The 17,685-nt window shown below is 39.5% G+C and overlaps 1 protein-coding gene across 4 annotated transcripts in view; it reads left to right on the forward strand.

Annotated features, from left to right (window-relative positions):
- The window catches only part of kiaa1328 (KIAA1328 ortholog), a 192,778-nt gene that overhangs the window by 95,567 nt on the left and 79,526 nt on the right, over nt 1-17,685 (forward strand). For all 4 annotated transcript variants that reach the window (XM_080214587.1, XM_080214671.1, XM_080214751.1 and 1 more), the window contains 2 exons: nt 1,642-2,312; nt 5,318-5,416. In XM_080214587.1, coding sequence (XP_080070713.1) covers nt 1,642-2,312; nt 5,318-5,416 — 770 coding nt within the window. The remainder of the gene's footprint in view (nt 1-1,641; nt 2,313-5,317; nt 5,417-17,685) is intronic.

Raw genomic sequence — 17,685 nt, forward strand, 5'->3', positions numbered from 1 at the left:
TTGTGCACTAAGTTAACCTGCAGTAAATCTCGGTGCTTGACACCACGATATGATGCTCTGAATTTCCATTATATCCTTCATGTTAAGACATGCTGTGCCACTTCAACAAATTGATCAGACATCATGCTGGCTAGTGACATAATCTATAGCTTTTGCAAATTATATGACAGATTTACTCCTGGTTAACCTGTTAGTCGTTTAATATTCATGGTTGGTATATTTATACATTGTGCATTGAGTGGTAGGACACAGGTTTTTCACCGTGGCTCGCAACTTGGTGAATTCTGGTTCTGTTACGTTGTCAAGTAGAGATGCTAGGCAGATAAAACGTGAGTGAATCCATCCGTCTTTTGAATGCCATTTACAGGGACATTGGAACAGGTTATCAACTACCCTGTCATTGGGAATAATGTAGGAAAAGAACAACAAAATATTTCAAAATTCAATCATATGCAAATTCAACTTGTTCTATTAGCTCTATTAAAATGAAAAGTACAGGGTAAAGTTGCTTCGTTATTAGTTATAACCCAGCGTACTAATTTTTGCCATGTATCAAGTGAATTTAACTATTAATATTTTTTGATTGCAGTCTTGATTAGAGATCATTATTCTGAAATGATGGCCTCGGCTGGCAAGGGATGTCTCCCACCAGTCAGAGAAATGGTAGGAAACCGTTGTCAGTTCTGTGGGGATGCCCAATCGAATCATAGAAACATAGAAAATAGAAGCAGGTTTAGCTTCGGGCCTGGTCTGCCATTCATTTTAACCATGGCTGATCATCAAAATCAATATCCTGATCTCGCCTTCCCCCCATATCCCTTTATCTCTTTGGATAGAAACATATGTCCTTCAGACATTTAAATAGCCACTATTGGGCCTTCCCTGTGATTGAGGCTCCCAGTGGCAGAAGCCCTACTTGCTGGGCAGTCAGGCTAAGAGCTGCAAGCCAATCAGAAGCTGACAACTCCTGTGGTGTGAGCAGCCATCACTCCCACTGGCAGAAATGCATCCACAGAGGCTCAGGATCATCATGCGATCCCAGACCAAAGGTGAGTGAAGGCAGAATAGGGAGTCAAGGGGTTGGGGTTACAGAGGCGAAGTTGCAGTCAAAAATCTTTCCGCATTCTCGCTGTTCTTGATGACCAGTCTCTCGAGTACATGAAAGCGAGGCGTATCCCAGCAGGGATGCTGGAATGGCCTACCAGGAGTGTGCAGGAACATCATGCAGCTTCCATTTAATCTCTGAATCTTGTCAACTGTTAATGAACACAATTGATACTTAGCTAGTGGTGGGTGGCTTTCCTGTGTGTGTCCCTTCTACTCTCTGACTTAATTGGAATTAGGTTTTGCTGCTGCTGGGAGGCTGAAGAAAGGCCTCTCCCACAATCGAAGCAGCCTAGCCACCATATTTCCTGCTGTGATAGGCTGCAGTATGTCCAACAGATAAGTCTGTTTCTACCACCACAACTTGACTTGCTGAGTATTTTCTGTTTTATCCCATTTATTAGATTGACTCCTTTACCACCAACTCACTCATTGAAATACATTGGGAATAACTTGTATTAAAAAAGTCACCCCAATAAAGGAAGTACCAATGAATGTCTCATTTTTATTTAACCTTTGCAAATGTTTTGTTTTTAGGTGTCTAGCAAGAAGAATCCTCCTCAGCTGGCCTCTTCAGACGCACATGGCTCTTCTCTTGGAATTCTACCCACCTGTGCATTAAATGCTGCTGATAAATCTAAACAAGGGCTTATTGGTTCACCTTTCATTCCTCATCTTCAGTCTGACTTGGCCCAGTATTTCCCAAACCCTAGTCAGCTTCATCAGCTTCAACATACTGAGAATTTTCCATCCCAAAATAGTTGTGGGACTCAAACTGGAAGTACACTTCAGGGAGAGCCACTTGCAGGAAGACATTACAGTATGAACGAACAGGTAGATGTAGGTGCTGTGCAGGCTGTTGCATTTTATGACATAGATGGCGGCCAGCCTTCACGCTGTGGATGGCTGAGAAATAGAGAAACTGATAATAAAAATCATTTCACTAATGTACATAATGGGCATTTCAAACCATTAATTGAACACTCTGGAATGATTCATGATCCAGCAATGAATGACCAAATGGGAATAATGACCGGAGAAGTTTTGCATGAAAAGAAACTGCTGGTTGACCAAAGGCAGCAATTGATGTGTCAGAAAATGGAGCTGGAGCTGGAGAAGGAAAAACTGCAGAGATTGCTAGCTCAGCACGAGACCCTGCTCCTTCGAAAGCAACAGCAATTACATGAGCCAAGGCTGGATTGCAGCAGGTGAGAACTTCATTGAACCTTGAACTTTACTAATGGAGATAATTTATTCTTTGAAATTAACCTTTATTAGATTGGAAGCAAAGTTTTAATTAAAACTAAGTGTGTTGCCGATTGATTGCAATGGTTTTGAACCCCTTTCTTGGTACAACTTAATAGGTTTGAACAAAATGGATCCCAAGTGGCAGCAACTTGTTCAGTATTTCAACCTTAACCGCTCTTAATTTTTGTTAAAATTTCACACCTGCATGGCATTCTGAATGTTCACATATTTAGAACAGCTGCATTTCAGCAGGGATTTTAACAACATTATAAAATAATTATCAATAATTGACAGATTCAGCAAACTTCAAAGGCAGTTTGGGTGGTAACCAAAATACTTTGATGTAAGTATTTGTGCATATTAATAGTGCAATGAATGGGTACAATAGGGCTTTATTAAATATTCAGATCAGGTTGACAACAAATTTTATATTGGGTTACAAAAAGTAACACTGCTATTTCTGGTTTGGCTTTCAAAATAGAATTTCATACCCTTATTTTGTAAATGAAAAATTTGTCATTCCCACCCCTCCCCCAAATTTATGCTGCTTAACAGGAAACTTATAAATCAAAATTCAAACAGAGATTCCATGGTTCTAATTCTGTAAAATCCCACATATTTAGTTTTCACTTTTAGTCTATGGATTTTTGCTACTCATCCCAAGTGAATTTTCAATATTTTAATATTGGGTATCAATATTGATTTTAATATTTGGAAATTAATTGGACGTAGGGTGTCCCTGGCTGGCCAGCATTTATTACTCATCCCTAATTGCTCTTGAAGCGGTGTTGAGAGTCAGCCACATGCTATGGCTCTGGAGTCACATATAGGCCAGATCGGGTAAGAGTGGCAGATCTCCTTCCCTAAAGGATAGCAAAAGGCTACTAAAAACAAAATCGAAAGAGCTAAGATGAACTACAAAAAGAACCTATCAGAAAAGATACACAAAGACCAAAAGCTTCCATAAGTATATAAAGTGGAAGAGAAGAGCTAAATGTTGGCACTTTGGAGGACAATACTGATGGGGTATTAATGGGAAACACAGAGTTGGTGGAGGCATCAAACCAATGTTTTGCCACCGTCTTCGTGGCAGAGAATAATGGAGATTTTCCAAAAACTGTAGTTAATGTAGAGGAACTTGGTGCAATAGCCTTCGCTAGGGAGAAAGTATTGAATAAACTGATGGGATTAAAGATAAGTCTCCAGGACTTGATGGCCTGCACCCCAAGTTATTAAAGGAGGTGGTAGCAGAGATAGTGGATACACTGATTGTGATATTTCAAAATTCCTTGGATTCTGGCAAAGTCCCAGTGGTGTCACACTTATTCACAAAGGGAGAGAGTCAAAAGTTAGGAAACTATAAACGGGTTACCTTGACTTCTGTGGTGGGGAGGTTGCTGGAATCAATCATTAAAGAGGAGATGAATGAGCATTTGAAAAGCAAAGCTCAATCCACCATTGTTAACCTGGTCCAAAAACAAAAAATGCTGCAAAGTCTCATCAGGTCTGACAGCATCTGTGGGATTAGGGCCAACATTTTGAGTCTGGGTACTCTTTGTCAGAGCATCCAGAAGGTGTTTGACAAGGTGTCGTATAAAAGACTAATCTAGAAGGTGAAATCACAGGGGACAGAAGGTAGAGTACTGGATTGGATTGAGGTTTGGCTACCTGACAGAAAGCAGAGATCTGGGATAATTAGGTCCTTCTTTGGCTGGCAATGTAACTACTGGAGTGCCACAGGAATCAGTCCGCGGATCTCAACTGTATACAATCTATAAAAACAATTTGCAAGCAGGGAAATAGCAAAATTTGCAAGTGATACTGAAATAGGTGGGAAAGCAGACAGTGAAAATGATATAAAGATTCTACAGATGGATATAGATAAGCTAGGAGAATGATCCAAAATTTGGCAGATGGAGTTTAATGTGGACAAGTGTGAGTTTATCCATTTTGGGGAAAAAAAATAGAAAGGCAAATGATTATCTAAATGAAAAGCAGATTCAAAATGCATCGGGCAGAGTAATCTGGGTGACTTATGTTTATGAATTGCAGAAAGTTGGTATGCAGGTACAGCATGTAAAAGGAAAGGTATTTATTTATTGATGATCCTGAATTATCCATAGATAGTTATTACCTGTGTCTCTTTCAACTGCTTTACATGATTCCTATATATTATCTGACTGTACTTCCTTCAAGGCATTGTTACAATTATGCCATTAGGAGACACTGCTTTATATTAAAACAATTATAAGAAAGAAATACGTGAGTGTTAACTTTAAGTTAATCGCAGTTCACTTGTCTGGATTTCCTCCCCCACCCCAGCTCAACCCACACAATCTTTGAGAGAACAAATGAAGCTGGGAATACAACCTGGATATTTTACTGCAGTGTGATATCTATCCTTCCTTTGATGTTTGCAAATTCATGCATTTTTCATCAGCAGTCAGCAATGATGATCCAGAGCCACAGCTCTAATTTTTAAAATTTGCTTCGCTGGACGCTGACTGTAGTCATATCTTCATCCTCTGCCTCCTCTAACTGAGGCTTGACGTGTTCATTTTAGTATCATAACATGCAGTACATTTTCTTGCTGGGGTCTTTGGGGTCATACATGCATGGGTGTTTTTAGATGTTTTCCACCCTTCAACATCCTCCTCTTGTTTTTGGGTGTATGGAAATGAGAAAAAATAGAATGAGCCTGCTGAAGTATACCTGCTGTCACTATAGAAACTTATACATCAAGGTGCCAAATTACTGGAGGCATCCTTCTACATTCAAAAAGATAGAAATGAAGTTCAAACATTGATTGTAGTCTCCTGAAATTACAATATTATGAGCAATGTTCCAAAGGATTAAATGGATGGTTTTTGATTCCTAGCTGATGTTCATGATCGGGGCCAGAGAGTACTAGTGTGTGTGTATATCAAATCAAAGTTTTTAAGAAGCCTTTAATCTGTTCTCATAGATTCAAGTATCATCTATCTGAAGCAGAAGACAAGACCTACAATGAGGATCTGACAAGCAAAACAAGGATTCCTATACCAAATGCAGCCAGACCAGAAAGGTTAGATGATACATATTTTTACCATTTGTTGCATTATTTCTACATACCAAGTGTATTGAATGAGTATTTTGTATCTCTCTTTATTACAAAAAGGAGTTTGCATCTATCTTTATCCAAGAAAGAATGTGCTGCTTGGGTTGTCGTGAAAAAGTTGGTAGTTGAAACAGTGGATGGGCTAAAATTTGAAATGAGGAGGTATTGAATAGGAGGCTGTACTTAAAAGTTGATTAAGTCACCAAAACTGGGTGTGATGCACTGAGGATCCTGACAGAAACAAGGGTGGAAATTGCAGAGGTACTGGCCATAATCTTCCAATCCTCCTGAGGAACTGGGATGGTGTCAGAGAACTGCAAAAGTTGTGCCATTGTTCAAAAAAGGGTGTAAGGATTAACTTAGCAATAAGATAGTCAATTTAACCTTTGTAGTGGGAAAGCTTTTAGAAATGATAATTTGGTACAAAGTTAATAGTCATTTAGGAAAATGTGAATTAATTAAGGAAAGCCAACATGAATTTTTTTAAGTGCAAATCATGTTTAACTAACTAAATTTTTGATGAGTCAATAGAGAGGGTAGATGAAGGTGATGTGTGTTTATGTAGTGTACTTGGACTTGAAAGGCATTTGATAGAAGTACCACATAACACACTTGTCAGCAAACTTGGTGTTCATGGAATAAAAGGAACTGGAGCAGTATGGATATGAAATTGGCTGAGTGACAAGAAACAGTGAGTAACAGTGAACAGTTGTTTTTCATACTGGACAGAAGTTTATTGGGGGTCCCCAGGGAAGGAAATCTGCTGGATGTTGCAAAAATAATAATAATTCAAGATATTCCATCTGAATGCACTCAGCATTTGCAAAAAAGCAAGTGAATTGATGGCAGAAGTAGAAAAATGAAACTCACCTCCAAACTTCATGGTCTTGGGTTTGGTTCCTCCCTCTGTGACTGTATCCTAGACTTCCTAACCCACAGACCACAATCAGTAACAGTAGGCAACAACATCTCCTCCATAGTTATCCTCAATACCGACACCGCACAAGACTGTATCCTCAGCTTGTTACTGTACGCCTTATACACTTATGACTGTGGCCAAATTCCCCTCCAACTTGAAGTTCAAGTTTGTTGATGACACCATCATAGTGGGTCAGATCTCAAACAATGATGAGACGGAGTACAAGAAACAGATAGAGAATCTGGTGAACTGACAATCAATGTCAACAAAACAAAGTAGATAGTCATCGATTTCAGGAAGCATAGTGGAGGACATGCCTCTGTCTACATCAACGGGAATGAAATGGAAGTAGTCGAGAACTTCAAGCTTTAGGTGTCCAGATCATCAACAACCTGCCCTGGTCCCTCCATGCTGTGCTATGGAGGGACCAGGGCAGAGAGGCTAAGGAAATTTGGCATGTCCGCTACAACTATCACCAATCTTTACAGTTGCACTATAGAAAGCATCCTTTCTGATTGTTTCACAGCTTGGTATGGCCCCTGTTCTGTCCAAGACCACAAGAAACTACAAAGGATCATGAATGAAGCCCAGTCCAACATGCAAACCAGCCTCCCATCCATTGACTCTATCTACACTTTCTGCTGCCTCAGAAAACTAGCCAGCAAAATCATGGACCCCATCTGGACATACTCTCTTCCACTTTCTTTCGTTGGGAAAAAGAAACAAAAGTCTGAGGTCGCGTACCAAATGACTCAAGAACAGCATCTTCGCTGCTGCCATCAGACTTCTGAATGGACCTACCTCATATTATGTTGATCTTTCTCTACACCATAGCTATGACTGCACCTTCTTCTTTCCTTCTCTATGAATGGTATGCTTCTTCTGCGTAGCACTCGAGAAACAATACTTTTCACTGTACATTAATATAAGTGAACACAATGAATCAAATCACATCAGATAAACAGATATGCTCCAATTGCCTTTGTGGGAGGCTTGGCTGTAAGATGGCCAAGGCTGGAAACTTGTTCAAGGATATTCAAGGATGGGCAAAAAGGAAAAGGCAGTGGGGTAGCGCTGTCGATAAAGCATGAGATCAGTACTTTAGTGAGAGAGTACCTTAGATTGAAGATCAGTGTAGAATCAGTTTGACAGAGCTAAGAAACAGCAAAGGGCAGCAAATACTGATAGTAGGAGTTTATAGATGATGAAATAGTGGTGGTAATGCAAGGTATGGGATAAATCAGGAAACTAAAGGTCCTTGTAGGGGCGGGATGGTGGCACAGTGAGGCACAGATGCCTCAGAGTGCCAGGGACCTGGGTTCAATTCTGGCCTAGAGTCACTGTCCATGTGGCGTTTGCATGTTCTCCCCGTGGCTGCATGGGTTTCCTGCAGGCCCTCCATTTTACTCCCATAATCCCAAAATGTGTAGATTAGATGGATTAGCCATGTTAAATTAACCCTAGTGTCAGGGGGATTATCAGGGTAAATATGAGGGGTAATGGGAATAAGGTCTGGATGGAATTGTGCTCAGTATGGACTTGATGGGCTGTATAGCCTCCTTCTGCATTGTAGAGATCCTGTGAAATTGTAAGAAGGATAATGTAATAATTTCAGGGAACTTCAATCTACAAAATGACTGGGTAAACCTAATTCGCATTAATGTTGTGAAGGACTAATTCCTGAAATGTATACAAGATGATTTTCTAGAACAAAATGTTGTGAAACCTAGATAATAGGCTATTATAGGTCTAGAGAATGGGCTAATTAATAATCCTGTTAGGAGCTTTTAGGGAAGAGTGATTAAAATATGGAACTTTTTGCAAAAGTTGAAAGTGTTACTTCTATGTGAACTAGGGTCTTAACTCTAATCAATAGAGGCTACAAAGGTACGAGGAGCAAGTTGGCTATGGTAGATTGGGAAACTGCTTTAAAAGATATGATGGTAGACAGGGAATGGCTAGCATTTAATACATAGTTTACAACAAATTTACATTTTTTTTAAGTCATAAAAATCCAGCAGGAAAAGTGATCCAACCATGGCTAACACGAAATTAAGGATTGCACTAAATCAAAAGAAGATGCTTGTAAAATTGCCAAAAGAAGTAGTAAACCCAAGGATAGGGAGAAATTTAGGTTTCAGCAAAAGAGGACAAACAAGCTGTTCAAGAAAAAGAAAATAGAGTACAAACGTAATCTATCAAGAAACAATATAAAGGATTCTACAGGTAAACAAAAGGCAAAAGATTAGTGAAGACAAATGTGTGCCCATTAAGGCAGAGACAGCAGAATTTATAATGGGGAATAAGGAAATGGCAGAGAAATTAAGCAAAATACTTGTTTAAGGAAGAAGATAAAAAAATTCCTTGAAACACTATAGAACCAAAATTGAGGACCTGAAAGAAATTAGTATTCGTAAAAAGCTGTATTGGAGAATTTATTGGGACCTAAAGTTGATAAATCTGTTGGGTCTGATGTGATCCCAGACTGTTGAAATAGGTGGCTGAAGAGATAATGAATGCATTGGTGGTCATGTTCCAAAATTCTATAGATTCTGGAACAGTTCTTGCAGATTATAAAGTAGCAAATCTACCTCCATTATTTAAGAAAACAGCGAGGGAGAAAATGAGACCTGGTAGCTTTTAAAAAGCAAAAGTTTATTAATCACAAGTAAGGTTTACGTTAACACTGTAATGAAGTTACTGTGAAATTCCCTTAATCGCCACAGTCCAGTGCCTGTTCGGGTCAATGCAACTAACCAGCACGTCTTTCAGAATGTGGGAGGATACTTGAGCACCTGGAGGAAACCCTCACAGACACAGGGAGAACATGCAAACTCCACACAGACAGTGACCCAAGCCTGGAATTGAACCCGGGTCCTAAGTGCTGTGAAACAGCAGTGCTAACCACTATGCTATTGTGACGTCAATAGTAAAGAAATTGCAAGACTCTATTATAAAAGATGTCCTGGACACTTAGATAGGATTGTGTAGTCAACATGGATTTGTGAAAGATGATTGTAAAGTAAAGGGATAACATCTGAAGCTGATGCAATGATGGTGGAATATCACATTGAGTAACAGATCTGGAGTGAGCAGAAGTTCCAACCTATTGCAGGGGTCTTATTATGTATATAGTAGCTGTAAATGAAGAGTAATTGTTTTAATAAACCACCACCATGAGCTGTTAACTTTGGGTTAATAGACGAGCTGCAAACAGCCCCATCTAGACCAAAACACGTTAGAACACTTGATGGCAAAAGGCAGTGAATAGAAGCCGCAGAAATTTTTAACAGGTATCTGCACGTCTGGGAAGTGAAGAGATCCTTGAAAAAGGAGGAAAAGATCAGGTTGAAACATAGCATCCTTGTCCAAAGTTTCAGCACAAAATACTAGGCCTTTGTGAGGAAGTTTGAAAAAATAATTTTAAATTCATTCATGGGAAATTGATTTTGTTGGCATCACTAGTTCCCCGTGAGAAGGCGGTGGTGAACTGTTCTTCAACTGTTGCAGTCCCTCAGGTGTAAGTACAGCCACACTGCTGTTAGAGAATTCCAGGATTTTTACCCAGCGACAGGGAAGGAATGGTGAGTCAGGATGCCGAGTGACCTGGATGGAAACCTCCAGGTGCAGATGTCCTAGGAATTTGCCGCTCTTGTCCTTCTAGATGTCAGTTGTCATGGGTTTGAAAAGTGCTGCCTCAGGAACTTTGTTGAGTTTTTACAGTGCATCTTGTAGATGATGTACATGGCTGCTGCAGTTCATCAGTGGTGGATGGATTGAATGTTTGTGGAACAGGTAGCAACCAATCGGGCTGCTTTGTTCTGCATGGTGTTCTCGAGTGTTGGAGCTGCACCCATCTGGGCAAGTGGAGAATGTTCCTTCATACACCTGACTTTTTCCTTGTAGATGGTGGACAGGCTTTCAGGGGTCAGGAGGTGAGTTACTCCAGCGTACCTAGCCTTTGATCTGCTCTGGTAGCCACATTATTTATATGGTGGTCCATTTGAGGTTCTGGCCAATGGTAACCCCCAGGATTTTGATAATGAAGGTTCATCAGTTATGCCAGTGAATGTCAAGGAGTGATGGTTAGATCCTCTCTTGTTGGAGATGGTCTTTGCTTGACACCTGTGTGGCACAAGTGTTACTTGCCACTTGTCAGCCCGCACCTAAATGTTCTCCGAGTCTTGCTGTATAGCCTGCTTCAGTATCTCAGCAGTCACCAATGGTGTTGAAAATTGTGCAGTCATCACCCACTTTTGACCTTATGATGGAAGTTCATTAATGAAGCAACTGAAGATGGCTGGGCATAGGACACTATCCAGAGGAAGTCTGATAATGATGTCCTGTTGCTTATATAATTGACCTCCTTGGTGCCAGGTATGACTCTAACCCCTGATTTGCATTCACACCAGTTTTGTTATCTATGATTCTATCCTATACCTGGGTGATTTTCAACATAACCGGGAGATGCCAGTGTTGTTGCTGTGCTGGAACAGCTTGGCTAGTGATGCTCAGTATAAGCTTGTTACTCTTCTAACATGCTAAATATGAATTGATGTAGGCCGGAGGCCTCCCTTTTCGCAACTATTTCTCCTTTTTTCCCATAAACCCATCCCTTGATCCTAGACATGGTCCAAAGGAAGTAGAATAAATCAAGAGTTTACATTAAGGATATGACTATTACAACTCGATTAATGGTATATCTATTATGGAGCCCTCAACTAACATTTGCAATTTTTTTTGCACGTGATATTAAGAATCTGTTTAGGCACTTAATTTTGGTTAAGCTTTTGACCAATGATATAACATAATTTGGGCATGCCAAAATTAAGCAAGACAAATTTTAAGGGGAGGAAAAATTCTAGAGAGACACCCATTCCTTTGTTCCTTAATGATAAACCTTAATTAACATGCAAATTTGAAATAATTAGAATGCATTAAAGGTGTTTAACTACCTTTCCCTAAAGAAATATTCAAATTACACTAAATGTGGTTTTAAATTATTTAATTCTCCAAGGTCTATGGTAACATTTTTCTGCTACGTTTTTAAAAAATGACAAGGTTAAACTTTTGTTTAATAATTACTAATTAATATTAAAGAATGATTATGTGTTCTAGAAGTGATGATTCTTTGAAATGGACTTCATTAAAACTTAATCATTTACATTTTTTTAAAAAGAAAAACATCCAGTTTTATCAGCCTGTATACAGAATAATCCTTCAAACATTTTTTATATTAACCTGAATGTATGTATAAATAATTCATGTCAAGATGCTTTACTTGAACATCGACTCAAATTTCAGCCTTTGACGATTGAAATTGAAAATAGGCTCGATTAATTTGTTTATACGTTCTAAGTAACATCTTCCATTATAATTTGTTTCCTCTGTGTGGAAGTGCAGGGAGAGAGAGATAAACTGTTTTGTCTATAAATATGTAATTTGACTCTCTGCTTTGAAGTCCAAGGTTATTTTTCCTTTTGCTTGGTCTTACGTGACTGCATTAAAAATTTAATGTATCAACAATCCCACTGACCTTTTTAAATTGAGTAACTTAGGTGAAAAATTAATGATCATTGTGCCAGATAAAGATGGCGTTAATCAAAAATGAGTAATTAGATGACACTAACCCTGAGTTTAAAAGGCTGTAGCTTCTTTGAGGGCAAAAAGATTGAAAGAGGTGTATGGAGGGTGGAGCAAGATTATGTCACTGAAAAGAGAGCAACATGAGGTTTGCAGCACAGAGGGATGATGGGGTCAGATGTGGGATTGTCTTTCAGATAAACAATGTTTTCAATGTATCATGTTGAACGGTAGTGTTGTAGGTAAAATAATACCTCAGACCGTTAGTGAGTCAAAATACACAGGTTTTCATTTCAAAACTCTGGGGTTTATTCCAGAATTTTGGGAGATGTGGGACTACAGACTCCTCATAGAACACAAACACAAGTGGGCATTTAAACATCATGAGTCTTAGTGTCAGTCATGATTCCAAGTTTCCCATTCCGGCCAGAACTCCAGGTCTTCCTTGGTCGTGATACAGCCCCAGATTTAATCACGATTCACAGTCCAGCTGGCAGCTGCAGTCATGACACACGGTCACAATTCAAAACCTTTCTGTAGCATCCCTGTCTTTGAAGTTACTTGTGCGATCGCGGCTGTCCTAGCAAGACTCTTCCTGTTAAAAGCCGGTATCATGATCTGCCATCTGCAGCTGTCAAAAGCCGGTATCATAAACTACCGTCTTTGTAATGATGTCCAACTAACAGAAGTAGGTAAGATTTGCAAAGCCTACAAAATAACAGTCACATTAAACTATCTGTCTTTATAAAAATGAGAGTTATCATGAATAAATAACTTATTACTGTCAGGAGCAGTACAAGCTAAAGGAGCCATGAGGAAGGGTTATGTTTGTGATATATTCTAGGTACAAAATCCATTAACCCTTTCCCTACTTCAGTAGCACCTTGGATGGGTATGTATCACTGAGCAATACCTCTCTGCTAAACCCCGTTGCACTGAGGCTGGTTAATGTTGATGCAGACTAAAACTGGAGAAAGTATTAGATTAGGCTGTCTGGAACTTCAAGTCAGGTAACAGGTCACAAGCTGCCTGGAGTAGGTATTTTGATCAAACTTCAGGTATTCAGTCTCACAGATATTTAAACCTTTGACTGACTTTGACATGGAATAAATGTCCAAAGCTGTTGAAGGGAATAAAAAGTATTCAACATCAGTAGGAACATAGGAGCATGAGTAGACCATTTGGCAAGTTGAGCCTGCTTCACTATTCAACTAGATCATGGCTGATGGTCTACCTCGATGCCACTTCCTCGCTGTCCCCATATTCTTTGGTGGCATCAGTGTTCAGAAACCTAGTGATTTCTGTCTTGAAGATGCTCAATGATTGAGCTTCCACATCTCTCTGAGGTAAAGAATTCCAAAGATTTGCCATACTCTGACTGAAGAAATTCTTCCTCATTTTAGCCTTAAATGGACTACCCCTTATTCTGAGATTGTCCCCCCTGAATTTAGACTCTTCAGCCAGAAGAAACATGCTATCTAAATCTAACTTGGCACAGCCTGTAAGAATTTTAAATTTCAATGTGATTACCTCTCATTCTTCAAAACTCTATTCTCTAGAGTTTTCTCAATCTCTCTTCAGAAGACAATTGTGCCGTCCCAGGCATTGGTCTGTTTAACCTCCGGTGTGTTCCCTTTATAAGAACATAAGAACATAAGAAATAGGAGCAGGAGTAGGCCATCTAGCCCTTCGAGCCTGCCCCGCCATTCAATAAGATCATGGCTGATCTGTCGTGGCTCAGTTCCACTTTCCCGCCCTCTCCCCATAACCCTTAATCCCCTCTCTTATCAAGAACCCATCAACCCGCTTCTTAAAAATATTTAGCGAGGCAGCCTCCACCACTTCAACGGGCAGAGAATTCCAGAGATTCACCACCCTTTGAGTGAAGAAGTTCCTCCTCAACTCCGTTCTAAACCGCCTCCCCTTTATCTTGAGGCTGTGCCCCCTAGTCCTACTGTCTTTTTTGAGCGGGAAGAGTCTCTCCACCTCTATCCTATCCATCCCATTCATCATCTTATATGTCTCAATGAGATCTCCCCTCATTCTTCTAAACTCTAACGAGTACAAGCCTAGTTTATTCAGCCTCTCCTCATAGCTCAACCCCCTCAACTCCGGTATCAGCCTAGTAAACCTCCTCTGCACTCCCTCCAGGGCCAAAATATCCTTGCGCAGGTGCGGCGCCCAAAACTGCACACAGTACTCCAGCTGCGGCCTCACCAATGCCCTATACAGCTGCAGCAAGACCTCTATGTCGCCTATATCCTTTCTTAGATAAGGAGACCAAAAAGGCACACAATACGCCAGGTGCAGTCTCACCAAGGCGCTTTACAATTGTATATTTTATATACAGTTGTATATTTTGTATATTTTAACTGTGTTCTTAAATAAACTTCGATAAAAGCTTCCTTGTGGTCATTTGAATCGTATCTGCCATGGTGCTAAGGGTGGCAGGTTCCTTACCTTCGTACCTGAGGAACACTTTCCAGCTGATTTTTCAATTTCCATGTCCAATTCATGCCACCAGAAATAATTCCTGGCTGTCCCCTTCATGTGTACAGTGGCCCTGTGTCTAACACTTGTCTTCTCAATGGTGGCATAATGATCATTCTGAGCCCTCACAGAAGACTTCCTGACTGTACTGTCAACTCCAATGTTCTAGTGGAGTACGACTTCAAGTCAGGTGTTAGTTCTGAGATCTCATAATACCACATACGTCACTTCTGACAGTATCAGATTGCTTTGAGTGTACTTCCTCACTTGTCCAGAAGTGACTGGTTTACTGTCTACCTGTTCAAAGTAGAAGATACTTCTGCAGTTTGAGAAATTTGGCAAACTACTTGATAGTGGTAATCTTTACTGTCCATCCAGATTACAGTGGAGACTTGATTGTCGTATTTGATTATGTAAAGTATGTGCAGACAATAGCAATGCCCGTCCCTGCATTGAATTTGCGGCCAAAGATGGAATTCCCATGTATAGTTCAAAATGGTTCTTAATGGGTGTTGGTGTGGTAATAGTGTGAACTTTCTTCTGTACAGGAATTGATGGCATTTCTTTACTCTGAAGATAATTCCTAATGCTGCCCTTTCAATTTGTGCATAGTTACTTTCAGCCTTGCCCAATGTTCAAGATGCAAAAGCAACATGTCTTTCTTCACCCGATGGCATGAAACACCAGAAGGGGATCTGTCATGTGCTAACTCTAGGGGTAGGGTAGGATAGGATCAAACTGTGTAAGAGTTTCAGATTTAAGCAATGCTTCCTTGGCTTTCACAAAAGCGTTATTGCATTGATCCAACCACTCCAACTTCTTGACCTTATCAAATGGTGGAGCAGATGTGAGGGGTTGAATGGCCTATTCCTTATCTTTATGAAAAGAGTGAGTTGTATGATCTGATTGCGGTTGTTGGAAATGCAGTAGCAAACATTTGGACCTATTCGGTAGTTGTTGCCATGGACATAGAATGGACGTGCAACATAATCTCTGGCTTGCTTGATAAACTGGTATGTATGTTTGATTTTGATTTTTTTAATAATTTGATCTATTATTGTCACATATATAAACATACAGTGAAAAGTATTGTTTCTTGTGGCTATACAGACAAAACATACCATTTATAGAGAAGGGAACGAAAGTGCAGAATGTAGTGTTACAGTCATAGCTAGGGTGTAGAGAAAAATCAACTTAATACAAGGTAGGTCCATTCAGAAGTCTGGGAAGAAGTTATTCTTGAGTTGGTATGTGACCTCAGACTTTTGTATCTTCCTCCCGAAGGAGGAAGGTGGAAGAGAATGTCTGGGGTGCATGGGGTCCTTAATTATGCTGGTTGCTTTGCTAAGGCAGCGGGAAGTGTAGACAGAGTCAATGGAGGGGAGGCTGGTTTGCACGATGGACTGGGCTACATTCACAACCTTTTGTAGCTCCTTGTGATCTTGGGCAGAGCAGGAACCATATTCAAGTTGTCATACAACCAGAAAGAATGCTTTCTATGGTGCATCTGTAAAAGTTGGCAAGAATAATAGCTGACATGCCAAATTTCCTTAGTCTTCTGAGAAAGTAGAGGCATTGGTGGGCTTATCTGAAATTTGTGGGGTTTAAAGTGATCTTGAATTAAGATAGCAATATTGTAGCCATGTAATTAATTTTGTTTTAAACCGTTTGAAGTACTTTTGAGTTAATTTAACCGATCCACACTTCAGATAAGGAGTGTCTTGACATTTATGGCATTATTGGAGTAGACATTTGTAAATCTTGCATTAAAATTTGCATTCTACCATCAAGCCTTTCAAAATTTGGTCTGTCCCTCCCGTTATCTGGTTGAAAATGTATATTTAATTTGGAAGTTATAGAATCAATTATGAAGTCTCTTTTGGGAGTGAAATAATGCCTATAATTTACCGTATCTGATGCAACAACCATTTATTATGTATTCATGAGTTATGTTTAAAAAAGGTATTAAACAGGTGTGAAAGGTCAAAATTTCTATATGGCATGCACAAATTCATTGACTGTGTATGCCTGGTGGCTTTTGTATTTTTTAATACAGAAAATAACATAAATTTTATAAAATATCTACAATAATTTCAGCAGTGTGCAATAACACTTCTTTACACAACAAATAAAACTGTCATGGACATTGATTACATTCATTTTTTTTCCCCTTGTTTTGATTTGGTCCTCTCTAAAATATGAACTTTCCTTAGGCCAGTGCAGTTATTAGAACCTTCACTTGCATCAAAAATTAATGTTTGCACAATAATACTGTAGAAAGATTAATTTTTCTGCATAGAATAAATCGTTACCATGTAGAAACATACATGATAAAAATAAATTACTACTGATGCTGCAATCTGAAACCAAAAGAGAAAATGCTGGAAAATCCCAGCAGGTCTGGCAGCATCTGTAAGGAGAGAGAAGAGTTGACATTTCAGGTCCAGATGACCCTTTGTCAAAAAAACATACATAACGTTGGTATAATAACGATGTCAGATCAAGTGACTGAGAGGTGAGAGGTCTGAAAAGAGAAAAAGCTCCAACCTCATACAGAGGTCCAAATGTCTGAATACTTGTTGTGATTACTTGTTTTGAGAAACAACAGACATGACAGCATATTTTGGGAGAATAGACAATTCCCTGTCCAGAGTCTGACCACACAATGTAATTTGGTATACATGACCCAGCAGATCTTAAAAAGGAGATACAGATTGGTAAGAAAAGAGATCCTTGAAGGAAGAACAAAAGCAAAAAAAAAGACTTACAGATTAAAAATTAATTTGTGTTTTAATACATGTGTGTGTGTATTAAGGGTTAAGAACTTCAGATAAGTTTCAGTTTAAAATGGCTGCATTGAAATGAGGGCTCAACAACTCTAAAGCAAAACCAGGGTATAAAAAAAAACTGGACTGTTGCTAGAAACAGAGAGGCCAAAGGAAAACAAAAAGCCATTGAGTTGGAGCAAGATAACATAGAAGCAAGGAGCTTTTCACAAACTGATTGACAGGACAGGGACATAAAACTGAAGAAAGAAACTGAAGAACAGAAAAATCCCAGAAGCCAGAGAATGGGACTGAAGCAAGTTCCAGGAAGACCATGAAGTCAAGCAACAAAGAACAGAAATGTGGAAAAATGCCATGTCCCGTAAAGTTGAGAGTAAGGGGCAGAGAGAATCTAAGTTAAAGGCAGGTGCAGACCTGGGGATGTCAGCTTTCAGGAAGCCAGAAATCCAAGGTGACCA

The sequence above is a fragment of the Carcharhinus amblyrhynchos genome, chromosome 1 (genome assembly GCF_965287045.1).
Source record: "Carcharhinus amblyrhynchos chromosome 1, sCarAmb.v2.hapA, whole genome shotgun sequence".
In the NCBI taxonomy this organism is placed as follows: domain Eukaryota; kingdom Metazoa; phylum Chordata; class Chondrichthyes; order Carcharhiniformes; family Carcharhinidae; genus Carcharhinus; species Carcharhinus amblyrhynchos.